Source organism: Giraffa tippelskirchi, chromosome 2 (genome assembly GCF_054371585.1).
Source record: "Giraffa tippelskirchi isolate mGirTip1 chromosome 2, T2T-mGirTip1v1.2.pri, whole genome shotgun sequence".
NCBI classification, from domain to species: Eukaryota; Metazoa; Chordata; class Mammalia; order Artiodactyla; family Giraffidae; genus Giraffa; species Giraffa tippelskirchi.
Genome location: NC_137276.1, coordinates 81,344,486 through 81,372,303, shown reverse-complemented (window position 1 = coordinate 81,372,303; position 27,818 = coordinate 81,344,486). Strand labels below are relative to the sequence as shown.

The 27,818-nt window shown below is 36.0% G+C and overlaps 1 protein-coding gene across 1 annotated transcript in view; it reads left to right on the top strand.

Moving 5' to 3' along the window:
- Nucleotides 1-27,818, top strand: part of RYR2 (ryanodine receptor 2) — an 849,571-nt gene that overhangs the window by 622,260 nt on the left and 199,493 nt on the right. The window contains exons 49-56 of the mRNA XM_081569302.1: nucleotides 6,052-6,221; nucleotides 7,449-7,669; nucleotides 8,938-9,028; nucleotides 10,861-11,001; nucleotides 12,490-12,653; nucleotides 14,879-14,957; nucleotides 20,942-21,031; nucleotides 21,791-21,928. Coding sequence (XP_081425428.1) covers nucleotides 6,052-6,221; nucleotides 7,449-7,669; nucleotides 8,938-9,028; nucleotides 10,861-11,001; nucleotides 12,490-12,653; nucleotides 14,879-14,957; nucleotides 20,942-21,031; nucleotides 21,791-21,928 — 1,094 coding nt within the window. The remainder of the gene's footprint in view (nucleotides 1-6,051; nucleotides 6,222-7,448; nucleotides 7,670-8,937; nucleotides 9,029-10,860; nucleotides 11,002-12,489; nucleotides 12,654-14,878; nucleotides 14,958-20,941; nucleotides 21,032-21,790; nucleotides 21,929-27,818) is intronic.

The window sequence follows — 27,818 nt, the reverse complement described above, 5'->3', positions numbered from 1 at the left end:
ATCTAATCCTTGAATCTATTTGTCACTTCCACTGTATAATCATAAGGGATTTGATTTGGGTCATACCTGAATGGTCTAGTGGTTTTCCCTACTTTCTTCCATTTAATTCTGAATTTGGCAATAAGAAGTTCATGACTTGATGAGCCACAGTCAGCTCCTGGTCTTCTTTTTGCTTACTGTATAGAGCTTCTCCATCTTTGGCTGCAAAGAATATAATCAATCTGATATCATTATTGACCATCTGGTGATGTCCATGTGTAGAGTCTTCTCTTGCATTATTGGAAGAGGGTGTTTGCTATGACCAGCGCATTCTCTTTGTGAAACTCTGTTAACCTTTGCCCTCTTTCATTCTGTACTTCAAGGTTAAATTTGCCTGTTACTCCAGGTATTTCTTGACTTTCTACTTTTGCATTCCAGTCCCCTATAATGAAAAGGACATCTTTTGTGGGTGTTAGTTCTAGAAGGTCTTGTAGCTCTTCATAGAGCCATTCAATTTCAGCTTCTTCAGCATTACTGCTCTGGGCATAGACTTGGATTACTGTTATATTGAATGGTTTGCCTTGGAAATGACCAGAGATCATTTTGTTGTTTTTGAGATTGCATCCAAGTACTGCATTTTGGACTCTTTTGTTGACTATGATGGCTACTCCATTTCATCTAAGGGATTCTTTCCCACAGTAGCAGATATAATGGTCATCTGAGTTAAATTCACCCATTCCAGTCCATTTTAGTTCTCTGATTCCTAAAATGTTGATGTTCACTCTTGCCGTCTCCTGTTTTACCACTTCCTATTTGTCTTGATTCATGGCCTAACATTCCAGGTTCCTATTGCTGTTTACAGCATCGGACTTTACTTCCATCACCAGCCAAATCCACAACTGGGTGTTGTTTTTGCTTTGGCTCTGTCTCTTCATTCTTTCTGGATTTATTTCTCTTCTGATCTCCAGTAGCATTTTGGGCACCTATTGACCAGGGGAGTTCATCTTTCAGTGTCCTATCTTTTTGCCTTTTCGTGCTGTTCATGTGGTTCTCAAGGTAAGAATACTGAAGTGGTTTGCCATTCCCTTCTCCAGTGGACCACATTTTGTCAGAACTCGCCACCATGACCCATCTGTCTTGGGTGGCCCCACATGGCATGGCTCATTCCCCACTTTAGGCAGTTTCTTTTTCATGTTTGTAAAGAGACTGTCCTCATTTACCTCTTTTACTTCACTTCTAACTCATGTTCATTTACTTATTTAAAATATTTTGTCTTTCCCCTACATTTTGGGCCACAAAATTGATACACTTAGGATAAAAGATAAGAATAATATCAGTGACACACAGACTAGGAAATAAAGAAACACGAGATTTTGGGTTTGAAATTAATAATAACGAGGAACTAAGAACAAAGATTGAGTGTTCAGATATCTCTTTCAGAATTGCTCCAAAAGTCGCAATGACCTCCTTTTCCTCCAACTATCTATCTTTTGTTATTGTTGTTATTTAGTCGCTAACTTGTGTCCAACTCTGTGACCCCATGAACTGCAATGTGTGCGACCCCATGAACTGCAATGTGCCAGTTTCTTCTCTCTTTACTCACTTTTTAGATTTTTCTAGTTAGTTTCTTTCCTGTTCCACCTAATTGTGTTATAATAAAGTAATGACTTTTTTTTGGTCATAAATATGAGCTATAAGAATGTTCAAACTACCACACAGTTGCATTCATTTCACATGCTAGTAAGATTATGCTCAAAATCCTTCAAACTAGGCTTCAACAGTACATGAACTGAGAACTTTCATATGTACAGAATTTAGAAAAGGCAGAGGAACCAGAGATCAAATTGCCAACATCTGGTGGATCATAGAAAAAGCAAGGTAATTCCAGAAAAACATCTACTTCTGCTTCATTGACTATGCTGAAAACTTTGACTGTGTGAATCACAACAAATTGTGGAAAATACTTAAAGAGATGGAAATACCAAACCACCTTACCTGCCTCTTGTGAATCCTGTATGCAGGTTAAGAAGCAACAGTTAGAACCGGACATGGAACCACAGACTGGTTCCAAATTGGGAAAGGAGTATGTCAAGGCTGTATATTGTCACCTTACTTATTTAACTTATACGCAGAGTACATCATGCAATGCTGGGCTGGATGAATCATAAGCTGGAATCAAGATTGCCGGGAGAAGTTATCAATAACCTCAGATAAGCAGGTGACACCACCCTTATGGCAGAAAGTGAAGAGGAACTAAAGAGCCTTTTGATGAAAGTGAAAAAGAAGAGTGAAAAAGCTGGCTTAAAAGTCAACATTCAAAAAACTAAGATCATGGCATCCAATCCCATCACTTCATGGTAAATAAATGGGGGAAAAAAATGGAAACAGTGACAGACTTTATTCTCTTGGGCTCCAAAATCACTGCAGATAGTGACTGTAGCCATGAAAATAAAAGACACTTCTTGGAAGAAAAGCTGTGACCAACCTAGACAGCATATTGAAGTGCAGAGACATCACTTTGCCGACAGAGGTCTGTATAGTCAAAGCTATGTTTTTTCCAGTAGTCATGTATGGATGTGGAAATTGGACCATTAAAGAAGGCTGAGCACCAAAGAAGTGATGTTTTTGAACTGTGGTGTTGGAGAAGACCCTTGAGAGTCCCTTGGACCACAAGAAGATCATACCAGTCAGTCCTAAAGGAAATCAATCCTGAATATTCATTGGAAGGACTGATGCTGAAGCTCCAATACTTTGGCCACCTGATGCAAAGAGCCAACTCATTGGAAAGGACTCTGATGCTGGGAAAGACTGAAGGCAGGAGGAGAAAGGGATGACAGAGGATGACATGGTTGGATTGTATCGTTGATCTGATGGACACGAATTTGAGCAAACTCCCGGAGATAGTGAAGGATAGGGAAGCCTGGCATGCTGGAGTCCATCGAGTCACAGAGTCGGACACTACTGGCCTAACTTGGGATAAAGAATTTTGTGTGTGGACTATCATAATCACAGTGAAAGTTAATTTTTAAAACGCCAGCTACTGGTCATTGTTAAATTATTGCATTTTTATTTAACCTCTGTTGAGAATGTTGAGCTTCCATGGTGGTTCAGTGGTAAAGAATCAGCCTGACAGTACAGGAGACATCGATTCAATTCCTGGTCCATGAAGATCCCTTGGAGAAGGAAATGGCAACCCACTCTGGTATTCTTGCCTTGAAAATCCCATGGACAGAGTAGCTTGGAGTTCTATAGTCTATGGGGTCATAAAGAGTTGGGCGCAACTTAGTGACCAAAGAACAACAAACGGAGAACGTCGAGAGAAACTTTTATGTCTTTGTTTTGCTGTGTTACACCTTAAATCAACTTTAAAACTCAAACCATCAATATTCTTATGTTTCAATGGCAAATCAATTGGTTCTTTAAGCATCACCAGTTATCAGTGATAATTTCTGTTTTGTATTTAGTATATAAAGCTAAAGCCTTTTTCATACATTGTTTTCCTAAGTCTGAGGGTTTTTTTACATTTTTATTTTATATTAGAGTATAGTTGCTTTACAATGTCGTGTTGGTTTCAAGAGAGTACAGAAAATTGATTCAGTTATACACACACATATATATTCTTTTAGGGTTCTTTCGCTATTTAGGTTATTACAGAATGTTGAGTAGAGTTCCCTGTGCTATACAGTAGGTCCTTATTGATTATCTATTTTATATATAGGAATTGTTTTTGTTTAGTCACTAAGTCATGTCTGATTCTTTGTGACCCCTATGGACAGTAGCGTGCTAGACTCCTCTATCCATGAGATTCTCCAGGCAAGAATACTGGAATGGGTTACTGTTTCCTTCTCCAGAGGATCTTCCCGACCCAATGATCTAACTCACATCTCCTGCATGGCAGGCAGATTCTTTATCATTGAACCATCAGGGAAGCCAATATATAGTAGTGTGTATATATTGATCCCAACCTCATAATTTATCCCTCCCTTCCCCCACCTTTCCCCTTTGGTAACCCTAAGCTTGTTTACTAAATCTGTAAGTTGGTTTCTGTTTTGTAAATGAGTTAGTTTGTGTCGCTTTTTAGATTCCGCATGTAAGTGACGTTTGTCTTTGACTTACTTTACTTACTATGGTAATCTCCAGGTCCATCCATGTTGCTCCAATGCATTATTTCATTCTTTTTATGGCTGAGTAATATCCCATTGTTTATATGTACTACATCTTCTTTATCCTTTCATCTGTCAATGGACACTTAGGTTGCTTCCATGTCCTGGCTATCATAAATAGTGCTGCTCCAATCATTGAGGTGTGTTATGTTTTTGAATTATGGTTTTGTCCAGTTATATGCCCAGGAGTGGGATTTTTGGATCATATGGTAGTTCTATTTTTAGTTATTTAAGAAACCTATACACTGTTCTCTATAGTGGGTACACCAATATACATTCCTACCAATAATGTAGGAGGGTTCCCTGTTCTCCACACCCTCTCCAGCATTTATTGTTTGTAGACTTTTTGATGGACCAGTTTTTACCAGTCTTAAAAAAATTTTTATTATACTTATCCTAGCCCAAAATGATAATGAAAAAAGGAGGAGTTTAGAAAACGTAAGGATCAGGTATCTAATCTCAAAAATAGATGTTCTTTTCCTGCAGCTCTTGGTCGGAGCAGATTTCCACAGATTGTCTGAGCCAGTAATATTAGGTGGATGAATAATGAAGGGACCATAGAGTAAAGCCAGTGCAGCTGGCATTTCTTACTCCAGTTCAGTCTCATTAGAGCTTGCTGATTTAATGTAGGGATTAAATTATCTTGGTTAGATTTTAAATGCAATTTTACTTAGTTTAAATCTAAGTTTGCCGATGACTAGATACACAACCTTGGACAAGTTAGCTAACTTTTCTAAAAGTTGATTTTTATCTCATGTTAAAGGAAGATAATAATACCACCTTCATACTGTTCTTGTGAACATTTTATGAGATTGTGTCTGGAACATTCCTAACAGTACCTGACAACAGCACAAATGTCAAGAGTTATTATTATTGTATTAATAATTATAGGAAGGAAGATATTAGTTATATTATTTGTTATAAGGAATGGAAATAATTTGTTATTAGTCTTCAATCCAAGTTCCTTTAAAACACCTTTTGTTCATTTCTATGATCAGATTCAGTCACTGAGTATGAATGAAAACAAAAATGTTGTGACTTTTTTATTTCAGGTTGGGTATGGTCATGTATCATCTTTCTCAGAGGCCTGCTTTTTTTCAACATTTGCATCAGTGTTAAAAATTCTGTGATATAATTTGTGGACTCTTACAGTGTATTTCAGCAGCAATTTGGCATAATTATCCCATGGTCAAACAGAAAACAAGTTTGTTCTCCAATATTTTAAATTGGCACATAATTCCCTAATTCTTCATTTCAGTGATCCCATCTATGAATCTGTGGAGTTATACTAAGGAATTCACTCCACTATGTAGGCATCAAATGTTGACTGTTGATAGAGAAAGTGGTATGGCTCTCAAATATGTTTTACATGTTATTAAACGGTATTATGATTAATGAAACATATTTCGTTTGACAGTCAAGCTGGTTCACAGAGTTTTATTCATTATTTCATAATTCTTTAAGCCATATGTATGTAAATGATATAAACATACCATGATTATCACATCGAGTAAATGAGACTTAATAATGTTTTAAAGAGGCTCTCATTTTGAAAAGACTACAAACCTTGCTTTACATATTAGCTTTTAGGATATTTACCCCGAGTTTTATAATTTGAATTATGGATGCCATTTTGTTTCCTTGTCAGAATCTGGCATAATATGCTGTACTAATCACATACACAATTAACAAATGGATGCTAAAATAGCATTTAAATGACCTTGGATTTACAGTGCACTGCCATATTTCCTCAGCCAATTCCCAGCCCTTATTTGAATGTATTAGAACAGAAAACCATTCAACTGATAACTTTATTTAAAACATGAGCAGGTTGGAAAGTAGCCATTTGTAATCAATTTTCATGGATGGCATGGCCATTAACAACAATGTATCACCTTCTCTCTTTTAGATGGGAATGTGGTGGAGCCTGACATGTCTGCAGGGTTTTGTCCAGATCACAAGGCAGCCATGGTTTTGTTCCTTGACAGGGTCTATGGAATTGAGGTTCAAGATTTCCTCCTCCATCTTCTCGAGGTTGGCTTTCTGCCAGATCTCCGGGCTGCTGCTTCCTTAGACACGGTAATGATTTGAACAAATGACTTCTGCAACTTTTAACTCTTTAGTCTCTGCCATCTGATATTCCTTCACAGATATATTCATTCATTCATTCATTCATTCATTGCCCCCACATGTTTATCGAGTGCCAATTTTTTAGGGTAGCAGAGAATAAACAGAAAATAAGATAGACTATATCCTCAAGGAATTGACTGAATAGTGGAGAAAATGGACAACCCGAAGAGAACAGTAAGAATTCTGATCAGTGCAATGCAGGACAGTAAGAAGTTTATATAACCCTAATTAGGGAGGTCACAGTGGTTCCTGTTCAACTTCTAAGTCGACATAAATAATTGTGTGTCTCAGTAAAAGCAATTAAAGTATTAAAAAGGTCTAGTGAACATTGTTGAGTCTTTCCAACTACAGTATCACCCTGGTGTATTCATTTTTTAATGTACGTATAGATTAAAATCTGTTTTGTGAGATCAGTAGCCCATGTCAAGAACCTGCCACCATCAGTGTAAATGTTCTACTGTTTGAAACATTTTTAAAGTAAGATGGAATGCTAAATGTTATTCTAGCAGTTGTAATAATACCTTGGTTTATTCTCAATTATATGTCTTGTTGATATCAGAGGAAATCAGATCTTGAGTTGGCAATAGCTCACTCATGAAAACCATGAGAGGAGAATCATAAAAATGAAACTGAATTCTTTTTTCTTTTTTTGGTTGTGTTCATGTGAATTTCTGAACCTAAGTATTATAGATGATAACATGGTAAGACAATCAACCTTTGATCGTTGATTCTGATCAACATGAATATAAATACCGTGAGTATATATATGACATGAGTATAAAGTGTTTGAAATTTACTGTGAAAATAAACTCCTTTCTTTTCCCTCTCCTAGTAAAGGGAGACTCTCCCATTCTTTGATATCATTAGCGTCTTCATCTTTCATCCATCCTACCCTTGACATTTTATTATAGAACATGAACTTCTGTGGCTTTTTGAAGAGATAGATATTATTTCATTAATTTTTATCTATTGATGGGCAATTGAAAATCGATTGTTTTTAGTGGTAAAAAAAAAGCATATGAACCACAGTTAAAGCTGTAACAGAGGAATCTATTTCCATATTACATACTTTTGTCAATTTCTGTATAGTGAAATAACATGTCAACATGTACGATCCCTTTGAAAGTTGTCTCCTGACCAACGCAAATGACAGTCTCCTCTCCATTTCCCTTCCAGGCTGCTTTGAGTGCTACAGACATGGCCCTGGCCCTCAATCGGTACCTGTGCACAGCCGTGTTACCCTTGTTAACAAGGTGTGCTCCTCTTTTTGCTGGCACCGAGCACCATGCTTCTCTCATTGACTCATTACTTCACACTGTGTACAGGCTTTCTAAGGGCTGCTCACTTACCAAAGCTCAACGGGATTCCATAGAAGTGTGTTTACTCTCTATTTGTGGGTAAGTGGACAATGAAATCTATTTCATGTTTCTTTAAATGAGAGAATTTACTCCATGGTCCTTGACAAATTGTTATCAACGTTAGCAAGAATTTCTGGACCAAAAAATTAATTCATGTTAGTCATTGTTATGTACTGAGGTACGAGTCTTACCAGAGCACTCTTGCTCCTGATCAAATTCAGGAGTGTTCCTCCAAGACTCTGTAGGTATCTAGCCATTGAATATGGTGTTGGACCAATGATGCTGTTCTGGATATTGGTGGGTGAGGTTGTTGTGTGAGGAATCCCTGGCTATGTTAGTGTAGGATTAACCTTTCAACTGTGTGTAATGGTTTTAACTCCTCTTCTATAAGAGAAAAGAAAAAAAAGAGACTTATTAAAGGTAAAAAATACATATATCTAGTAATATAGTAATAATAGTAAAGTGTGACCTATGTTTGACAATGATGAAAATAAAAGGTCTTACTATGAAAACCAGAAACGTGTATCTTCTTTTCAAGTTCTGACAAGTGCAAGTGACAATTTCTAAGACCCCTAACTAGATTAATGGTTTCTTTCTAATGGACAAGAGCTCTTGGAGGTGAAAGCTTGCAGTCTGCCCAGAACATTGGTGAAGAAAGGGTTTTCACTCACAATGGAATGAATGTATGGATGTAGGAGCCAGATGGGACTGAGAGAGGTTAGAGATTAGTTCATAATCTTAGTTCCTCGATCCTACAATTCTGTGAAATGAAATCAAAACCTGTCTCACTGATTTTTTCAAAATATTAAATGAGGTGAAGCACTCAGGTTTACCAGAATAATAAATGGTCACAGGATGTTAATTTTCTTTTCCTTCCTCCTCTGGCAAAATTTCGTAGTCTTTTTCTCTTCCTCTTGCTCCTACACTCTCTCCTCTTTCTGCTTCTGATCTAGTCACTGAGGCCCTTCCCACCCATTGAAAAGAGAGAATAGCATTTACTAAATTAATAGGAATAGTGAGCTCTGTGGTTATGACTGGTGAGAAGAGAAGGGGCAGAAGAGGAACATCTCCTGTAGCAAATGAAGATTGATCTTCAGATCAGGGAACTAGAGATGAGTTTGAAATATAACCTTTTATGAAATTATGTAACTCTCAGTTAATCTTTGAATTAGGAACACCTAAAATTAACATCATCTGAAGAGAGGTATAGGTATAAGTTCTTGGGGTGTATAATCTGGTTTAATGAATTATCTACTTAGTTTAACATTATTAGATATTCATTATTAAAATTAGCTTTGTTCCACCAGCCAATTGAGACCTTCTATGATGCAACACTTACTCAGAAGATTAGTATTTGATGTCCCATTATTAAATGAACATGCAAAGATGCCTCTTAAGGTAAGTACAGGAAATGTTTGTAGTTATTTGATTACTGGGTACTCTGATTTTGTTTCCTATTACAGTATGTACATTTCTTAAATTCATCATGTTTAATATTGGATGCTGGAAAGTTTCTTCCAGTTATTGAAAGGGACATGTAAGTTGTATTTATGTGTACATCAACTTAAATAAACAAGTAATAAAAGGCCAGATAAATCCTAAGGTTGGTTTATTGTATGTCAGTGGAAATAGAAATCAGTGGAACGAAAACAGGCCACAAGAAAAAAATGAGCCAATATATTCTTAAGCCAATATATTCTTATATACCATGGAAAACATGGTAATAGGCCTGGCCTTAAGTATTAACAACCTCAAGGCATTAAGAATAGACTTTAAAAACAACATTTAATAAGTCTGTAATCGAATGACAGTTTCTAAATATCATCTCATAAGTTTCAAAATAACCCTTATGTATATGCAGTTACGGTTTACCATAGAGTATAGAAAATTCCCTGACATATTTGCTTCCCAGCTTTATTATTCTGTACCGGAAATGATCAAGTCTCATTCTGTCTTATTGACTTGGAATATTTTCTTGTTGTTGAATATCCCAGTCCAGACTGAGGATTAAGATATTAGGTGTATACTAATAAATGGTCTAGTGGCATGGTCTATGCATGGAGGTCATTGTCCTGTAATGGACTTTTTATAGGTGACCACTCTGCTCTGCCACCTGGTAAGCATTATATTTTTTTTTCATGGCCACACAGTAATAGTGCTATACAAAGAGGTTTGAGATAAAAATGAGCTGCTATTTTTTGAACTGCCATTACACTAAACACACCTAGGTATTTAACAAAAACAGTTTTTCTCTATAAAAATTAATTTTGGTTTAACAAACCTAGGGAATTTAATGAATTACGTAAAGTAAATTCTGTCCTTGCTGAAAATCCCATTTTTACCTGGGATAGTGCTTGTCATGTAGAATTTTCTTTATACAAATGAGCTGGAAGATACCTGAAAAAAGATACAGGATCACTTTATATGATAAAACTCTTTTGCATTATAGATAGTTCTATGTTATTTCAAACAAATTAGATCTCAGTATTTCATCATTTGAGATTCCTAAATTGTATGTTTGTGTGTTTTGTAACTGAGGGATGCTAAGTGAGAAAAAATATGTCTACAGTAAGATATGTAGTTAGTTTTAATAAGAGTAACTCTTATCAGTTTATTTTCCTTGTTAGTTATAGGTAAGGGTCCAAAATGTATAATTGCTTTATAAAGATCATTTTATTAATTTGGCAATTAGTTGTGACTATTTCTTAGTGTATTAATCATGAATACATTATCCAAAGAGTTACTAAATAATGGAATTATGAAGTGTAATGATTAAGGATAGGCAGAGAGGATGCAAAACTATCCAGAGGTACTGTCTCCTAAGAATGCACATTTTAGGTGCTGTATCCTCTTGGTCACCCTTACATCAAACACTTTGTTAAATGCTTGAATTCCAGGAGATAACAAGTCATAAAATTGTAAATAAATGATAGCAACTAAAGTAGATGTCAGTACGCAGATAGCCAAACAACCTCCTAAAGAATTCTTTTCGAGATAATTTGTGAAATTGGGTGTTTGGTCTTTACCTTGTAATCAGTGTTAAATCTTAAAGAGATATCCTATATAAGGTAATAGTATTTTCCAAAAGGATTCATATGGAATTGAGTTAGTTTCCTTTCACTTGGCATTGTTACATGGCATTAGAATGCCATTGGAGAGGAAATGGAAAAAAAAAAAAAAAAATTGAAGTATCTTTAGTTCAGTGTTCTCATAATTGTTTTCCTACCTAGCTGCTGACAAATCATTATGAAAGATGCTGGAAATATTACTGCCTGCCTGGAGGGTGGGGAAATTTTGGAGCTGCCTCCGAAGAAGAACTTCATTTATCAAGAAAGCTGTTCTGGGGCATCTTTGATGCCCTGTCTCAAAAGGTAATTTACCCTGTCTCAAAAGGTAATTTAATCTTTTGTGGATTTATTTGTATGATAAAATAATTGAAAAGCCATAGGTTCTTGATAAGATAGTGTTCCTAGTAGAATAGTGAAATGCTACCTTTACTTATCAAGAGTTGACATAGTTTTGGTTTTTTCTCTTTATAACAAATGTCGAGACTGCAACTTATTTTGACTTTTCATAATCATGATGGTAACATGTTTCTTGTAATTACAACACTTTTTGGTTTGAAAATGGATAAGCATTTTAGCAGATTATTCACATGGATTGGTCAGTTTCTGGTATATTTGGACTTATTTGGACTCAAACCCTCCCTCATCAGTCACCTCCCCAATCTTATAAAGCCTGAAGAAATCTTGTCAAGTGTAAAAATGTTAAATATTAAAGCTCATAAAATTATAATATTCCCATAGCCTTATTGACTTTTCACTCTTTGCTGCTATGGTGATTTAAGTGTCTGCATTCACTCGTGCTTTATGTACGTGACATCTTCTAATAGTTGCCATATTTGCACGAGTGGTTTTGTACACTTTTAGGAAACTGAAGTATAGTATTTCAGTGAAAATCAGAACATGCTTGCTATGCTTATGCTTATGCTTAAATCATTAACCAAAATCAGTTTGAATTCCCAGACAGATATTATCAGATGACTGGATTAGTATAACAGAAGTTTGCTACATAATAAAGGAAGTTTATCTGTGATAACACGTAGTAGCTACATCTGAATGCTTTTTCTTGCTGAATTGTGTTTGGGAAACTGAGAGTCCTTTTAAAACAATATGTAGAACGTATTTTTAGAAGAATTTGCAACTTTAAAAGTTAGCACTTAAAGTGAGATAACTTTAAAATAATTATTATTTTTGATTTTTTAAAAAATCTGTAAATACAGTTTAACTATGTAACTAATGTACTTTTTCCTGAAGTTTTGGTTATCCATTTTTCCTGTAAAAGTTCTTTCTCTGTTCAGAGTTTTTTTATACCTTGAAATGCAAGGTATAAAATTAAAATTTCTTACTCTCTGGGTGTTATTCTTTACGTATTTTTCATGTATAGTCTTTATAGTGTGGTACAGCAATAATCTGTAACTAGCTGTAATAATCTATAATAATCTATAACTGTAATGTAGCCCTCAACTGAAATCATGTTTATGTTGTAAAAGCCTACTGTACACTTTGAATATTCAAGTTCACCTCATTTCACATATTGGAAAACAAACTTTTAGAGAAGCAAATGTTTTATTCTTTTTATGCTACAACTTCAGTAAAAAGTATCAGTTTCTCTTATGTTTGGTAGGATTTCAGGCCATATTTTCCATTTTCTAGAAAACGAATCTTTGGGGGAACTGAGTTAGCTGAAGGTAATTCAGATTTTCTCCTACAACATCCTATCAGTCACAGTGCTCATGTTGACAACTTTTGCTAAGTTGTAATGGGTATTTATTTTTCCGGTCCTCCATTTCTTCCCAGAAATATGAACAAGAACTTTTCAAACTGGCACTGCCTTGCCTGAGTGCAGTTGCGGGAGCTTTGCCTCCAGACTACATGGAGTCAAATTATGTCAGTATGATGGAAAAACAGTCATCAATGGATTCTGAAGGGAACTTTAATCCACAACCTGTTGATACCTCAAAGTATGGACTCTTTCTATTGCAGCAGATTTTTATTGTAAATGATGTGTGAAGTCTGAAATTGAATAAGGTACTAAAGTGAACTTTCTCTCATCCATGCCCCCTTTGAGTTGGTATCCTTTTAATAGGGGTCCCTTTACTTGATGAAATGATAGTAGTAATAATAATGGTTACATGAATACCAGAAATAGATAAGATGTACCTTGTAAGAGATATACTCTTAACATCACCAGGATTCTCTGTATGTAACCACATGGTTATATCTATAATCATGAGAATCAAGAAAGGATATCAGTTATCATTTTAGTTGAAGTTCTACCCCAAATGTTAAATTAGTAATTGCAGTCAACCTCTGTGTAGAGTCTTTGACTGGGATGCTTCCAGCATGCAGTGCAAGGCTATTTCCACGAGCAATGGGGCATCACTTTTATCATCACTACATCTCAGCCAGGCCTGGGGTTAGCAGTCAGTATTCAGCCTCATAAAGCACAGCATGAGAGTGAAGGGAATGTCAAACGAGAATATCTCTGGAAAATTTAGCGTGCAGTGTGATAATCTCAACTACACATGCAATGTTACCTAACATTATGAAAGTTCTTCCATGGACTTGGTTGCGTAAATTGTTCTGCAGATCAGATGTTTGGGTATGTCAGGTGTTTCGGATCTCAACGCTTTTGTCTTTGTTACCATCTTTAAGTAGAATCATGGTTTTCCACTTGCAAAGAGGCTGCTCTTCATGCCACATTGTCTTATCCATTCTGTAGTCACTCAGCAAGATCAGTATTAGCAAGGTAGTCGCTTGGTAATTATCATCCACAGCATCTGAATTCACTTGGGTGTTCAACTTTCAGGCCTCTTGTGTCCCCCCAGCTGGTTTAACTTCCATAACCAGATCAAAATTTTGACCCAAGTGGTATGCCGTTAGTTTGATAATGCCTTAAATTTGCATGTTTGGTATTTGATGACAGTCCTGTGAGAAAAGACTCTACCCCCCAGTATTTGGCTTATGTGATTGATTGATCCTTTGTATCTCTTCTAAAGTAAGTAAACCAAAATGCCACATGTTCACATTCCTACGTGGGTAAGTTTGTGGTTTGCTAACATACAATGTAATCCAGAATTTTCAAATAACATCAGAACTATGTCATGGCTTTGATGTTGATTAATTGAATCCAATTAATGAGTAAATGCTGGGCATGTATATTAATTTACCTCAGTTTACCCCTTTGGGGACCTCTTAACAGATTAGGTTTGCATAGTAATATCAATAGTTTCTACATCTCTGTGATTTTTACGTATTGTTTTTTAAATGTGTGTGTGTCGTAAAGTTCAGTTACTAACTAATAACGTGCGAGAAAAGAACAATAAACCTCATTATATCAGGTTTTACTTATAATTCTATTCTCAAAGTTAACTGCATTAATAAGTTATTTTCATCAGTGAATGGAATTATATACATACTTAGTTTTTCGTTAATAGATATATGTGATAGTACCAAGTCTTATATTTACCATCATACTTGGTCACCAATTGCATGGACTTCATGTCTGTTTGAGAGATTAAATATTTATTTAAACATGAAAGAAATCAAGCAGAAATGTGATCAAAATCATAAAGCATGAATTGATTAATTACTTTTCCCTATAGTTCATATTAGTGACATTTAGAATTTATATATAGACCATTATTATTTAAAATCATTAACACATCACTGGTTGTATTCAATTAACTTAAAATTAATTTAAGTACATTTAAAAAATGTAACAGATCAGATTTACGCAGCCTTTTACCCACTTATAGTTGTTGCAGAAGAGATTAAAATCAAAAAAGAATAACTTCAAAGAACCAATGTGAGAGTAAAGAATGTCTTTAAGCTCGTTATCTAACTATATCTTTATTCAGGTTTTTAAAAATAATTTGTGCAATCTATTGTCCTTTTCTTGCATACATTTTAATTATTTTTCTCATACTATGTAAAATTTTTATTGTATATAATTTATATTAAGATATAAAGTATGAATAAATATAAGATGAGTAGGTAGAACATTATTTGCTTGACTTTTCTCATACTGTTTCTACCATATGGAAAAGTAATACCTTGTTAAACCAATTTTTTAATAGTTTTGCATTGAATGAAATATAAACAGTCATAAGCCGTGGAATAAATTATGAATGATTCCCTGAAAATCCTATGAAAATCAAGCCTCTTTTCTTTGTTTTTCTCATAGTATTACAATTCCTGAGAAGTTGGAATACTTCATTAACAAATATGCAGAACATGCCCATGACAAGTGGTCAATGGATAAGGTAAAAGTCAGAACATCAGATTCTAAATCATGAATGAATGTGCCTAATGACTGATTCTGGCTCACGTATTTCTGACCATGCCAATTTTCTACTTTCAAGTGAGAGCATTAGATTAGGAAAGAACATTTAATTATGATTTGCTAATATAACATTTACCCCTGCCACTGATGTCCATAGAAAACACCTATGAATAAGAATATTTGTGTTTATAAAAAGCACGGTGTTAGAATAAGATGGCGAAGGAGTAGTTGGATGTAGAGTACATCTCTCTCCACGGATACATCAGGAATACACCTTCAAACACAGAAGTGAATGCAGAACACCAGCTGAGAGCAGACAGGAGTACCTGACCAGAGGAAAAGAATATATAGAACCATGAAAAACTCAAGATCAAGCCCTGAGCCTTTGGAGTGGGAGCACTGACTCCAAGACCCTAGACTACCAGAGAAGTAGCTCTAGGGAGTATCGAGTAGTGAGAACTCACACAAAGGAAACCACTTGAATACCAGACCCAGCATCACCCAACCACCAGTAGCACCCTGTGCAGGACCCCTCATCTAAACAACAAACAAAACAAAAATACAAGCACAATCATCAGCAGACAGGATTACCACCTCACTCAGCCTTGCCCATCAGAGGAAAAACAAACAAACAAACAAAAAATCAGCACAAATCTCACAAACCACTGGACACACCTTAGTAGGGCAGAAACGAAAAGAAGAAAGAATTCAACCTTGAAGCCTGGAAAAAGGAGACCTCAAACACAATAAGTTAAAAAAAATAATGAAAAGTCAGAAAAATACTACACAAATGAAGGAACAAACTATAAACACAGAAGTCCAAATAAATGAAGAGGAAATAGGCAAACTCCCTGAAAAAGAATTCAGCATAATAATAGTAAAAATGATCAAAAACCTTGAAAACAAAATGGAGAAAATGCAGGAATCAATTAACAAAGACCTAGAAGAATTAAAAAATAAACATACAGAGACAAACAACACAATTACTGAAATTAAAAATACTCAGGAAGAAATCAGTAGCAGAATATCTGAAGCAGAAGAACGAATCAGTGAGCTGGAAAATAAAATGGTGGAAATAAGAATGAAAAGGACTGAGGACAGTTTCAGAGACTTCTGGGACCATATCAAATGCACCAACATTCAAAGTATAGGGGTCCCAGAAGAAGAAGAAAAAAAGAAAGGGTATGAGAAAATTTTTGAAGAGATTATTGTTGAAAATTTCCCTAGCATGGAAAAGGAAATAGGCAATCAATTCCAAGAGGTACAGAGTCCCATACAGGATAAACACAAGGAGAAACATGCCAAGACACATACTAATCAAGCTAACAGAGACTAAACACAAAGAAAGAATATTAAAAGCAGCAAGGGAGAAGCAACAAGTAACATACAAGGGAAATCCCATACTCTTAACAGTTGATCTTTCAGCAGAATCTCTGCAAGCCAGAAGGGAAGGTAGGATATATTTAAAGTACTGAAAGGGAAAAATCTACAGCCAAGATTACTGTACCTGTCAAGGATCTTATTCAAAATTGATGGAGGAATAAAAAGCTTTTAAGACAAGCAAAAGTTAAGAGAATTTAATACCACCAAACCAGCTTTACAACAAATGTTAAAGGGACTTATATAGTCAAGGAACACAAGAGAAGAAAAAAGATCTACAAATCAACACAAAACAATTAAGAAAATGGCAATAGGGACATGTATAGCAATAATTACTTTAAATGTAAATGGCCTAAATGCTCCAACCAAAAGACACAGACTGGCTGAATGGATACAAAATCAAGACCCGTATATATGCTGTCTACAAGAAACCCACTTCAGATCTAGAGACACATGTAGACTGAAAGTGAGAGGATGGAAAAATATATTCCCTGCAAATGGGAAGCAAAAGAAAGCTGGAGTAGCAATCCTCATATCAGACAAAATAAATCTTAAAATAGATTACAAGAGATAAGGAAGGACCCTACATAATGATCAAGGGATCAATCCAAGAGGAATATATAACAATTGTAAATATCTGTGAACCCAACATAGGAGCACCTCAATACATAAGGCAAACACTAACAGACATAAAAGGAGAAATTGACAGTAACACAATGACAGTAGGAGACATTAACACCCCACTCATACCAATGGACAGAGCATCAAAACAGAAAATTAATAAGGAAACACAAGTCTGAAATGATACATTAGATGAGATGGATTTCATTGATATCTTTAGGACGTTTTATCCAAATGCAGAAGAATACACCTTCTTCTCAAGTGCACATGGAATATTCTCCAGGATTGACCACATCTTGGGTCACAAATCAAACCTCAGTAAATTTAAGAAAATTGAAATTGTATCAAACGTCTTCTCTAACCACAGCACTGTGAGATTAGATATCAATTACAAGAAAAGCTGTAAGAAGCACAAACAACATGTTTCTAGATAACCAAGAGGTTACTGAAGAAATCAAAAGGGAAATCAAAAAATTTCTAGAAACAAATGACAATGAAAACACAACTCAAAACCTATGGGATGCTGCAAAAGCAGATCTAAGAGGGAGGTTTATAACAATACAATCGTACCTCAAGAAACAAGAAAAGCATCAAATAGACAACCTAACTTTACACCTAAAACAACTGGAAAAAGAAGAACAAAAAAGCCCCCGAAATTAGTAGAAGGAAAGAAATCATAAAGATCAGAGCAGAAATAAATGAAAAAGAAGTGAAAGTATACTAAAGATTAATAAAACTAGAAGCTGGTTCTTTGAGAAGATAAACAAAATTGACAAGCCTTTAGCCAGACTCTTCAAGAAAAAAAGAGAGAAGAAATTAAATCAAGAAAATTAGAAATGAAAAAGGAGAGGTTATAACAGACAATGCAGAAATACAAAGGATTATAAAAGACTATTATGAACAACTATATGGCAATAAAATGGATAACCTAGAAGAAATGGATAGATTCTTAGGAATGTTCAGTCTTCCATGACTGAGCCAGAAAGAAATAGAAATTATGAACAACCCAATTATAAGCACTGAAATTGAAGTTGTGATAAAAAAAATCTCCCAAAAAACAAAAGCTCAGGACCGGAGGGCTTCACAGGAGAATTCTGTCAAACATGTAGAGAATAGCTAATGCCTATTCTTCTAAAACTCTTTCAAAAAATTGCAAAGGAAGGAACACTTCCAAATTCATTCTATAAGGCCACCGTCACTCTGATACCAAAACCAAAGACAACACACAAAAAGAAAACTACAGGCCAATGTCACTGATGAACATAGATGCAAAGTCCTCAACAAAATTTTAGCAAACAGAATTCAGCAACGCATCAAAAAGCTCATACAGCATGATCAAGTTGGGTTTATTCCAGGGATGCAAGGATTCTTCAATATATGCAAATCAGTCAGTGGATACACCATATTAACAAATTGAAAGATAAAAACCATATGGTAATCTCAATAGATGCAGAAAAAAAGCCTTTGACAAAATTCAGTACCCATTTATAATGAAAACTTCAAAAAATGGGCATAGAAGGAACCTACCTCAACATAGTAAAGGCCATATATGATAAGCCTGCAGCAAACATTATTCTCAACGGTGAAAAACTGAAAGCATTCCCCCTAAGATCAGGAACAAGACAAGGGTATCCACTTTCACCACTATTATGCAACATAGTTCTGGAAGTCCTAGCTACAGCAATCAGAGAAGAAAATGAAAGAAATCTAGATCAGAAAAGAAGTAAAGCTCTCACTGTTTGCAGATGACATGATACTATACATAGAAAACCCTAAAGATAGTATCAAAAAATTACTAGAGCTAATCAGTGAATTTAGCAAAATTGCAGCATACAAAATCAATACACAGAAATGACTTGCGTTTCTATATAATAACAATGAAGAATCAGAAAAAGAAATTAAAGAATCAATCCCATTCACCATTGCAACAAAATTAAATATCTGAGAATAAACTTACCTAAGGAGACAAAAGAACTGTACACAGAAAATTATAAGACATTAATGAAAGAAATCAAAGATGACATAAACAGATGGAGAGAGATTCCATGTTCCTGGATAGGAAGAATAAATATTGTGAAAATGACTAAACTACCAAATGCACTCTAAAGATTCAATGTGATCCCTATCAAATTACCAATGGCATTTTTCACAGAACTAGAACAAAAAATTTCACAATTCATATGGAAACACAAAAGACCCCAGTAGCCAAAGCAGTCTTGAGAAAGAAGAATGGAGCTGGAAGAATCAACCTTCCTGACTTCCGATTATACTACAAAGCTACAGTCATCAAGACAATATGGTACTGGCACAAAACCAGAAATATAGACCAATGGAACAAGATAGAAAGCCCAGAAATAAACCCATGCACTTATGGGTACCTTATTTTTGACAAAAGAGGCAAAAATATACAATGGGGCAAAGACAGTCTCTTCAATAAATGATGCTGGAAAAACTGGACAGCTACATGTAAAAGAATGAAATTAGAACAATTCCTAACAATCATACACAAAAATAAACTCAGTAAGACAAATTCAGTAATGCATAGTGACTGCGTCCAGAAATCTTTTAAGAAAACTTTATCTTTTATGTGTAATTTTGCATTGCAAAAAGATCTTGAAAATTTTTAATCAGTATTTAGTAATTATTTACATCTTCTAGTCTTCAGTTGCATTTCTTATCACTAAGTACATCTTTAGTTCCTTTACAGGGCAAGATGACATGTTTTATTTGCATTGTCAATAAAAGATGAGTGACTCGAATAAGATAACTAAGTAGTCCCAATGTCCCAATGTGTGACCTAAGTCCTACATACTTTTATGAGATTTTTCTAGAGGAAATATCATGCACAGTTGTTACATTTCAGTTGAGCCTAGTAAAACTTGAGAGAAGATGGTTAAAATAGTTTTGTCAGAGAAAGTTAAGATGATGCATGAATCTAAAATGAGGATATACTGCTTTGCTGAAGGGAAAATTGAACAGCAAAGGTTCCAAAAGATGCCTGTGTTACGTGGCAATTCAGTATTACCCTGTTTCAATCCTTGCCCTGGCCAACCAGTCCCTTCCTTCCTCTGAGAAACCCCATTTTTGTTTTGTTAAGCATGTGACTTTTTCTTTGTTCAGTAATTTAACCAAGTTAGTAGGTAAGTCAGTAAGAGTAAAGTATCTGCCCTATTTAAAGACTCTATTAGGAACTATGCTGTTAGGGGTGGTGATGGAGAGCAAGTTTACCAGAAAGCGGTCCTGAGCTGTTTCAGCCTAGTTACTCAGGTTCCATAGACATGCATGATATGATACAGGGAAACAGTGAAGTGTGCCAAATTATATGGGCACAAGCATGTGGGACAAATGTGTTGAGAGGTCATTGAACATAGGAGTAGCAAAACAAGTAGCACTATTTAGGGAGGCTTCCAAATTAAACAGCTGCTTCAGATTAAAATGAGTGTCTCACATACACGTGTCACAGGTTGAGGTCCTTAGTTAAACATTATGAGCTAAAATGAATATCACATTGGCTGTGCAGCCCGTAGCTTTCTCCTAGGGGAGGATGATTGACATAATCACAGGTCTAAGGAAGGCTGGATGCTTTTCATCTCTGCATTAAAAAAATGTGTTCCAGGAAATTCCCTGGTGGTCCAGTTGTTACGACTCTCCACTTTTCCTGTAGAGGCTGCAAGGAAACAAACAAAAAAAAATTGGTCTAAGAAACAAACAAACAAAAAATTGTTCCAGGTGATTACTCAAAATAATGTTGACTAGGATGAAAACAAACAAAAAATTTGTTCCAGGTGATTACTCAAAGTAATATTGACTAGGATGAAAATCTTTATGTTGACTTATACTGGATAAAAGTTCAAACCTTAATGCTTATCTTGGTTGATTTTAGATTTATCAAGTACATACTTAAACCAATGCACACCTACACTCTAAAATTAATGCATGTAAAACAATTTTGATTTTTTCTAGTTGGCAAATGGATGGATTTATGGAGAAATATATTCAGACTCATCTAAAGTTCAACCATTAATGAAGCCGTATAAACTATTATCTGAAAAGGTGACTTTTTTTTTAAGTTTACATAGTTTTAATTTGGGGGTGGAAGTTTTTGCTATGTAAATTTCTTATTAAAATGTCTTCTTTATACATACTATTTTTACCTTTTCTCAAAGGTCTCCTTTTTACATTTTTTTGTCTTCTGTCTTTTTCTTCATAATCCCATTTTCTGTTAGTATCTAACTGGTTATTCTCCTTTCTATGTAATATTTTTCTGTTTTTTAAAAAATTTTTATTCCTCTCCTATATTTTTAAGACCTTTAGAAAATATTCTTATCAATCTAAAGTCTTTTGTTAAGTTATAATGAAGTAATATATTTTAATATTTTTATTATTTATGTTTTCATGTATTTTACTTCTTTGGGGGGAAGGCAGTATCTTGACAAATGGACTGTAAAGGATTTTCTGGCTCTCTGCTTATAAGTTACTTCTCTGTTTATTCAGATTGTAGAAAAGCCGTCAAGCACATGTCATGTAATCTGGAACCTTTTCCTAATAGTGTTCATGCTTTCTAGGGAAACTAAAGAAAATTAACCTCATGCTATAATAAGCCAGGATACCTCTTAGCAGCATTAGTCAAACTAGATTTCAGCTCACACTCTGCTCTTCAGAAGTTTTACTTTCCTATTTTATTTTTAAATAAACAGTGCTAATCAAAAATGTTTAGGTGAAGGTAGAGTATTTCAGAACAAAGCATTAAATATTTTAAACTTTTATTTAGGTTCATAATATGCCCTCCTTTTCTCTTTTTTTTCTTTCTAGGAAAAAGAAATTTATCGCTGGCCAATCAAAGAATCTTTAAAAACTATGCTGGCTTGGGGCTGGAGAATTGAAAGGACACGGGAGGGAGACAGCATGGCCCTTTATAACCGTACTCGTCGTATTTCTCAGACAAGTCAGGTAAATATCACAGTGATGTTTATGTCATTTTAAAATAATTGAGTATTTCGTTTAATGTGTTTTCCACAACAACTAATTTGAAAATTTTGAAGACTAATATAAAGTTTAGAAAGACTACTTTTTCTTTAAGTAAGCTTATGCCTCGGAGTTTATCTATCAGGTTGTATTTCTCCTGACTGTATATAAAGGAGTACCTGATGATAAAGTCTTGAAGGTATATTAATAAATGTGTTCCTTACCTAGAGATTTTGTCTCCTTGCCAATAAGAACTGCAGGTTGGTTCTTAGGGGCTAGTGGAGTAGTCAGACAGTAGTGATCTAGATCTAAAACTTCCATGAATGTACTTGAAAAGGGAAGATATACAATTGGACAGGCAGCGCAGGAATGAAAGAGCACACTGTTAGTGGGCCAAGTCAACTGAGCAGAGCATGGCTGTAGGGCTTCTGTGCTCAAGAGGGCACAGTAAGGACAGCCTTGACCTTGAGAACCTTTGTTGTTGTTCAGTTGCTAGGTTGTGTCCGACTCTTTGCAATCCCGTGGACTGCACCATACCAGGCTTCCTTGTCCTTCACTATATCCCAAAGTTTGCTCAAAGTCATGTCCATTGAGTCAGTGATGCCATCCAACCATCTTATCCTCTGTCTCCCACTTCTCCTCCTGCTCTCAATCTTTCCCAGCATCAGGGTCTTTTCCAGTGAGTCAGCTCTTTGCTTCAGGTGGCCTGAGTATTGGAGCTTCAGCATCAGTCCTTCCAGTGAATGTTCTGGGTTGATTTCCTTGCTGTCCAGGAGACTCTCAAGAGTCTTCTCCAGCACCACAGGTTGAAAGCATCAATTCTTCGGCACTCAACCTTCTTTATGATCCAACTCTCACATCCATACATGACTACTGGAAAAACCATAGCTTTGATTATACAGACCTTTGTTGGCAAAGTACCAAACACTTTGCCTTCTTGCAGTTCTTTTTCTTTGGAATGGTTTTGGTCACTGCCTCCTGTACAGTGTTATGAACCTCCATCCATAGTTCTTCAGGTGCTCTGTCTATCAGATCTAATCCTTTGAATCTATTTGTCACTTCTACTGTGTAATCATAAGGGATTTGATTTAGGTGATACCTGAATGGCCTGAGTGATTTTCCCTACTTTCTTCAATTTGAGTCTGAATTTTTTAATAAGGGTCTCATGATATTAGCCACAGTCAGCTCCAGGTCTTATTTTGTTGACTATATATTGCTTCTCCATCTTCTGCAAAGAATTTAATCAATCTTACTTTGGTATTGACCATCTGGTGATGTCCACGTGTAGAGTTGTCTCTTTGTTGTTGGAAGAAAACCTAGCCTTGACCAGATACCAACTGGCTCTTTGATTTCTCCTAGGAGCTAAACCTGCCATTGTCCCTTTCAAACTGCTTGGGTCACTATATTTGGTTTAGCCAAAATATTGTGTTTTTTGTTGCCATTTATTTTGATAACATGTTTGAAAAAAGAAAATGAAGACACTCAAAGCATGTGTTTCACATGCTTCATTTTTGAAATATACTGTTAAATTGATTTAAGTTTTGATTTGGGCCTACTCTGCTCAGTCACTCTGTCATGTTCGACTCTTTGTGGCCCCGTGAAATGTAGCCCAACAGACTCCTCTGCCCATGCAATTATCCAGGCAAGAATACTGGAGTAGGGTGCCATTTCCAGCTCTAGGGGATCTTCCTGACCCAGGGATCGAACCTGGGTCTCTTGTGTCTCCTGCATTGGCAGGCAGATTCTTCACAACTAGCACCATCTGGTAGCCCGGGTGCATATTTTACATCAAATTCTCTTAAGTATCATGAACATAGAAGTTTGTAAAAGCATACTTTTCCTGTTATCGTGATTGCACATATTTCTAACTAAATTTCTTTTAATCTATTTAAACAAATATTGAGATCAAGCTGAGTCCTGGGCCATAGGAATATAAAGATAATAAGATCTGATTCTGTTCCTAAAGACTCACAGTTTGGTGTTAGAGACAATCAGGTTAAATCTACTCCAATGATAAGATTTAGGCTAGTGGTACATACAAGGTACTCAGAGTGCAGAGAATGGAATTGTCTGGTTTTTTTTTTCCTCTAAATTGTATAGGAAATAAGGAAATTATTACATAATGGGAGTGATGTGAAGCTTTGCCAGGAAACAGATTCTCCCCTGCCCTTGATAGCAAAAATTATGGGCTCTAATTTAAAATTGCATCTGTGGAATGAGAGCATGCCCTTTGAAATAATAATGGTCCCAATTCTGTGAGCCAGTACCAAAGAGTAAAAGTGGTAGAAGGCAGATAAGAAACAAGACCTGTCTCTTAGCCAGAAAAAAACTGGGCCTATATAGCATGCTGGAGCACAGCCCAGAGAAGGCAAGGGAGGAGCTGCAGCAGAATGAGGGGTACTCCATTCTCTTGTTGCTGCCTTTGCCAGATGTTCTCCACCACTGCTGTCAGAGCTAGTAGGGCCAACTGCTAAGTAGCCCCTCCCTGTCCTGTCTCTAGAATATTTCAAGAATACCGGGAAAGGAAGAGAAGCGAAGGGTCATTCTATGGTTTTAGCCATGCTCACCTGAAGATTAAAGTAACTGATGGGTTTCATACTTTCGCAAGCAGCCCAGAAAAAAACAAAAACGGTAACAGATGATGAAACATAACAAGCTCCAAAATGGTTCTGCATCATGTCAGATACAAAATCTTACCCGAGATTTAATAAACTGATTCTAAAACATTGAAAGTCATTACAGACTCTGTAAATTATAAGATATAAACTATAACCAATCTATCTTCAGAAAAGGATTACCTTTTTCTTTAACCCCAGGAAAATTAATTGTTTTGCTGAGTTAAAATAAACTTTACTTAAGAGTGCTAAAAAATGTTATGTTGTGTTTATTTCCTTTCTTCCTTACTTCCCCCTTAGCTCGTAATGTAGTTTTCAGTGCCCATTAAGCCCTCAATATATATGATTTTATATGATACCCATATCGGTTCAGTTCAGTCGCTCAGTCGTGTCCAACTCTTTGCAACCCCATGAACCGCAGCACGCCAGGCCTCCCTGTCCATCACCAACTCCTGGAGTCCACCCAAATCCATGTCCATCGAGTCAATGATGCCATCCAACCATCTCATCCTCTGTCACCCCATTCTCCTCCTGCCCTCAATCTTTCCCAGCATCAGGGTCTTTTCTAATGAGTCAGCTGGCCAAAGTATTGGAGTTTCAGCTTCAACATCAGTCCTTCCAATGAACACCCAGGACTGATCTCCTTTAGGATAGACTGGTTGGATCTCCTTGCAGTCCAAGGGACTCTCAAGAGTCTTCTCCAACACCACAGTTCAAAAGCATCAATTCTTTGGCGCTCAGCTTTCTTTATAGTCCACATCTCACATCTGTACATGACCACTGGAAAAACCATAGCCTTGACTAGATGGACCTTTGTTGGCAAAGTAATGTCTCTGCTTTTTAATATGCTGTCTAGGTTGGTCATAACTTTCCTTCTAAGGAGTAAGCGTCTTTTAATTTCATGACTGCAGTCACCATCTGCAGTGATTTTGGAGCCCAGAAAAATAAAGTCAGCCACTGTTTCTACTGTTTCCCCATCTATTTGCCATGAAGTGATGGGACCGGATGCCATGATCTTAGTTTTCTGAACGTTGAGCTTTAAGCCAACTTTTTCACTCTCCTCGTTCACTTTCATCAAGAGGCTCTTTAATTCTTCTTCACTTTCTGCCACTTTCTTCACTTTTTAGTTCTTCTTCACATCTGCATATCTGAGGTGATTGATATTTCTCCCGGCAATCTTGATTCCAGCTTGTGCTTCCTCCAGCCCAGCATTTCTCATGATGTGCTCTGCATATAAGTTAAATAAGCAGGGTGACAATATACAGCCTTGACGTACTCCTTTCCCAATTTGGAACCAGTCATTTGTTCCATGTCCAGTTCTAACTGTTGCTTCCTGACCTGCAGACAGGTTTCTCAAGAGGCAGGTCAAGGGGTCTGGTATTCCCATCTGTTTCAGAATTTTCCACAGTTTATTGTGATCCACACAGTCAAAGGCTTTGGCATAGTCAATAAAGCAGAAATATATGTTTTTCTGGAACTCCCTGGCTTTTTCTTCTTTTTTTTTATGTGTTACCCATATAACCATCTCTTAAGTCTTATTGATTTTCAGTGACATGTGTGATATATGACATATATTGTTAAACCCCCTGTGTCATTCAAAAGTATTAGGAGGTGCCTATGTTGGAGAAGGAAATGGCAACCCACTCCAGTATTCTTGCCTGGGGAATCCCAGGGACGGCGGAGCCTGGTGGGCTGCCATCTATGGGGTCGCACAGAGTCGGACACGACTGAAGCGACTTAACAGCAACAACATGATAGATGTATGGATTAAGAGGGACAGCCTTAGAGGTAGACTTCAATCCTGGGACCTCCACTCTGTAGAAAGAAACTTCTGGGCACATTACTTAATCTGTTTACCTCAGTAGATGGTAAGTCATGATTACCATTATTATTTATATATTTTTAATGCCATGAAGCATTTTTTCAAAGGTAAATAAAAGAGCTTGTTTGTAGTACTTTGACCTTTTAGTAGTTTAAAGAAAGAATATTTCATCAGTGTCAGAAACAGAAAGCAGCAAATGCTGCAAATATATTTATAATCCTTGTCATTATTTTCACCCTAACATTATTTAAGCATAATCCAATATAATTTGAAATGTTAAAATGGATTATCATTTCTTAATTACTAACCTTACAGTATTACCATCTTTTTCAGTTATCATCTTGCTAAACTTCTTAATATCTTTCTTCTCTCCAGACTTGATTTCCTATGTGATTATAAAGATATTTACTGTTATGTAATAGGTATACTCTTGAATAAATTAAGGAATACTTTTGATGGCATCACTTTATATTAAGTACTATACCTGGATGAATTGAGATCACTTGTTGACATGATTCTGAGCTGATATTCTTCACTTCCTTCTGCTGGGACTCAGCACTCTCTCTGCAAGGCAGACGTGGCCTGTATTTAACTCAGCAAGATATGGATTTGAATCCTGGCCTTGCTGTGGAGTAGATAGCTTTTTTATGAGCTTGGGCACACTGCTTAACCTTTCTATGCTGCAATTTTTTCCTTTCAAAAATAAAACAGCAAAGAGCATCTAATTTAAAAGATTATTGTGAGGATTGCATCGTAATGCTTACAAATCATTTGAGAGTGTGGTGAGCATATATTGCAATCAACATCGGACCTAGTTATGATCATTGTAAGCATGATTTCAGGAAATTTACTACTCAATTAGAGTTTACAATTTGCATATTAAGATAATATATGGGCATAAACAAAGCCAATAACTTAATAGAATACAGAGTATATACCTATATTTAGAATCTATCAATTGGAGAAGGAAATGGCAACCCACTCCAGTGTTCTTGCCTGGAGAATCCCAGGGACAGGGGAGCCTGGTGGGCTTCTATCTATGGGGTTGCACAGAGTCGGACACGACTGAAGTGACTTAGTAGCAGCAGCAGCAGAATCTATCAATAAAATATGACAGAAATCAACTTATCTATGAAACAGAAACAGACGTGCAGACATAGAGAATAGACTTGTGGTTGCCAAGGGAAAGGAGTGGGAAAGGGAAGGACTGCGAGTTTGCATTAACAGATGCAAACTATTATATATAGACAGGATGGATAAACAGCACAGTCCTACTGTACAGCATGGGGAACTATATTCAGTATCCTGGGATAAGCTATAGTGGAAAAGAATGTGAACAAAGAATATATATAAATGTGTGTGTGTGTAACTGATTCACTGCTGTACCACAAAAATTAGTACAACATTGTAAATCAACTATACTTTAATAGAATAAAAA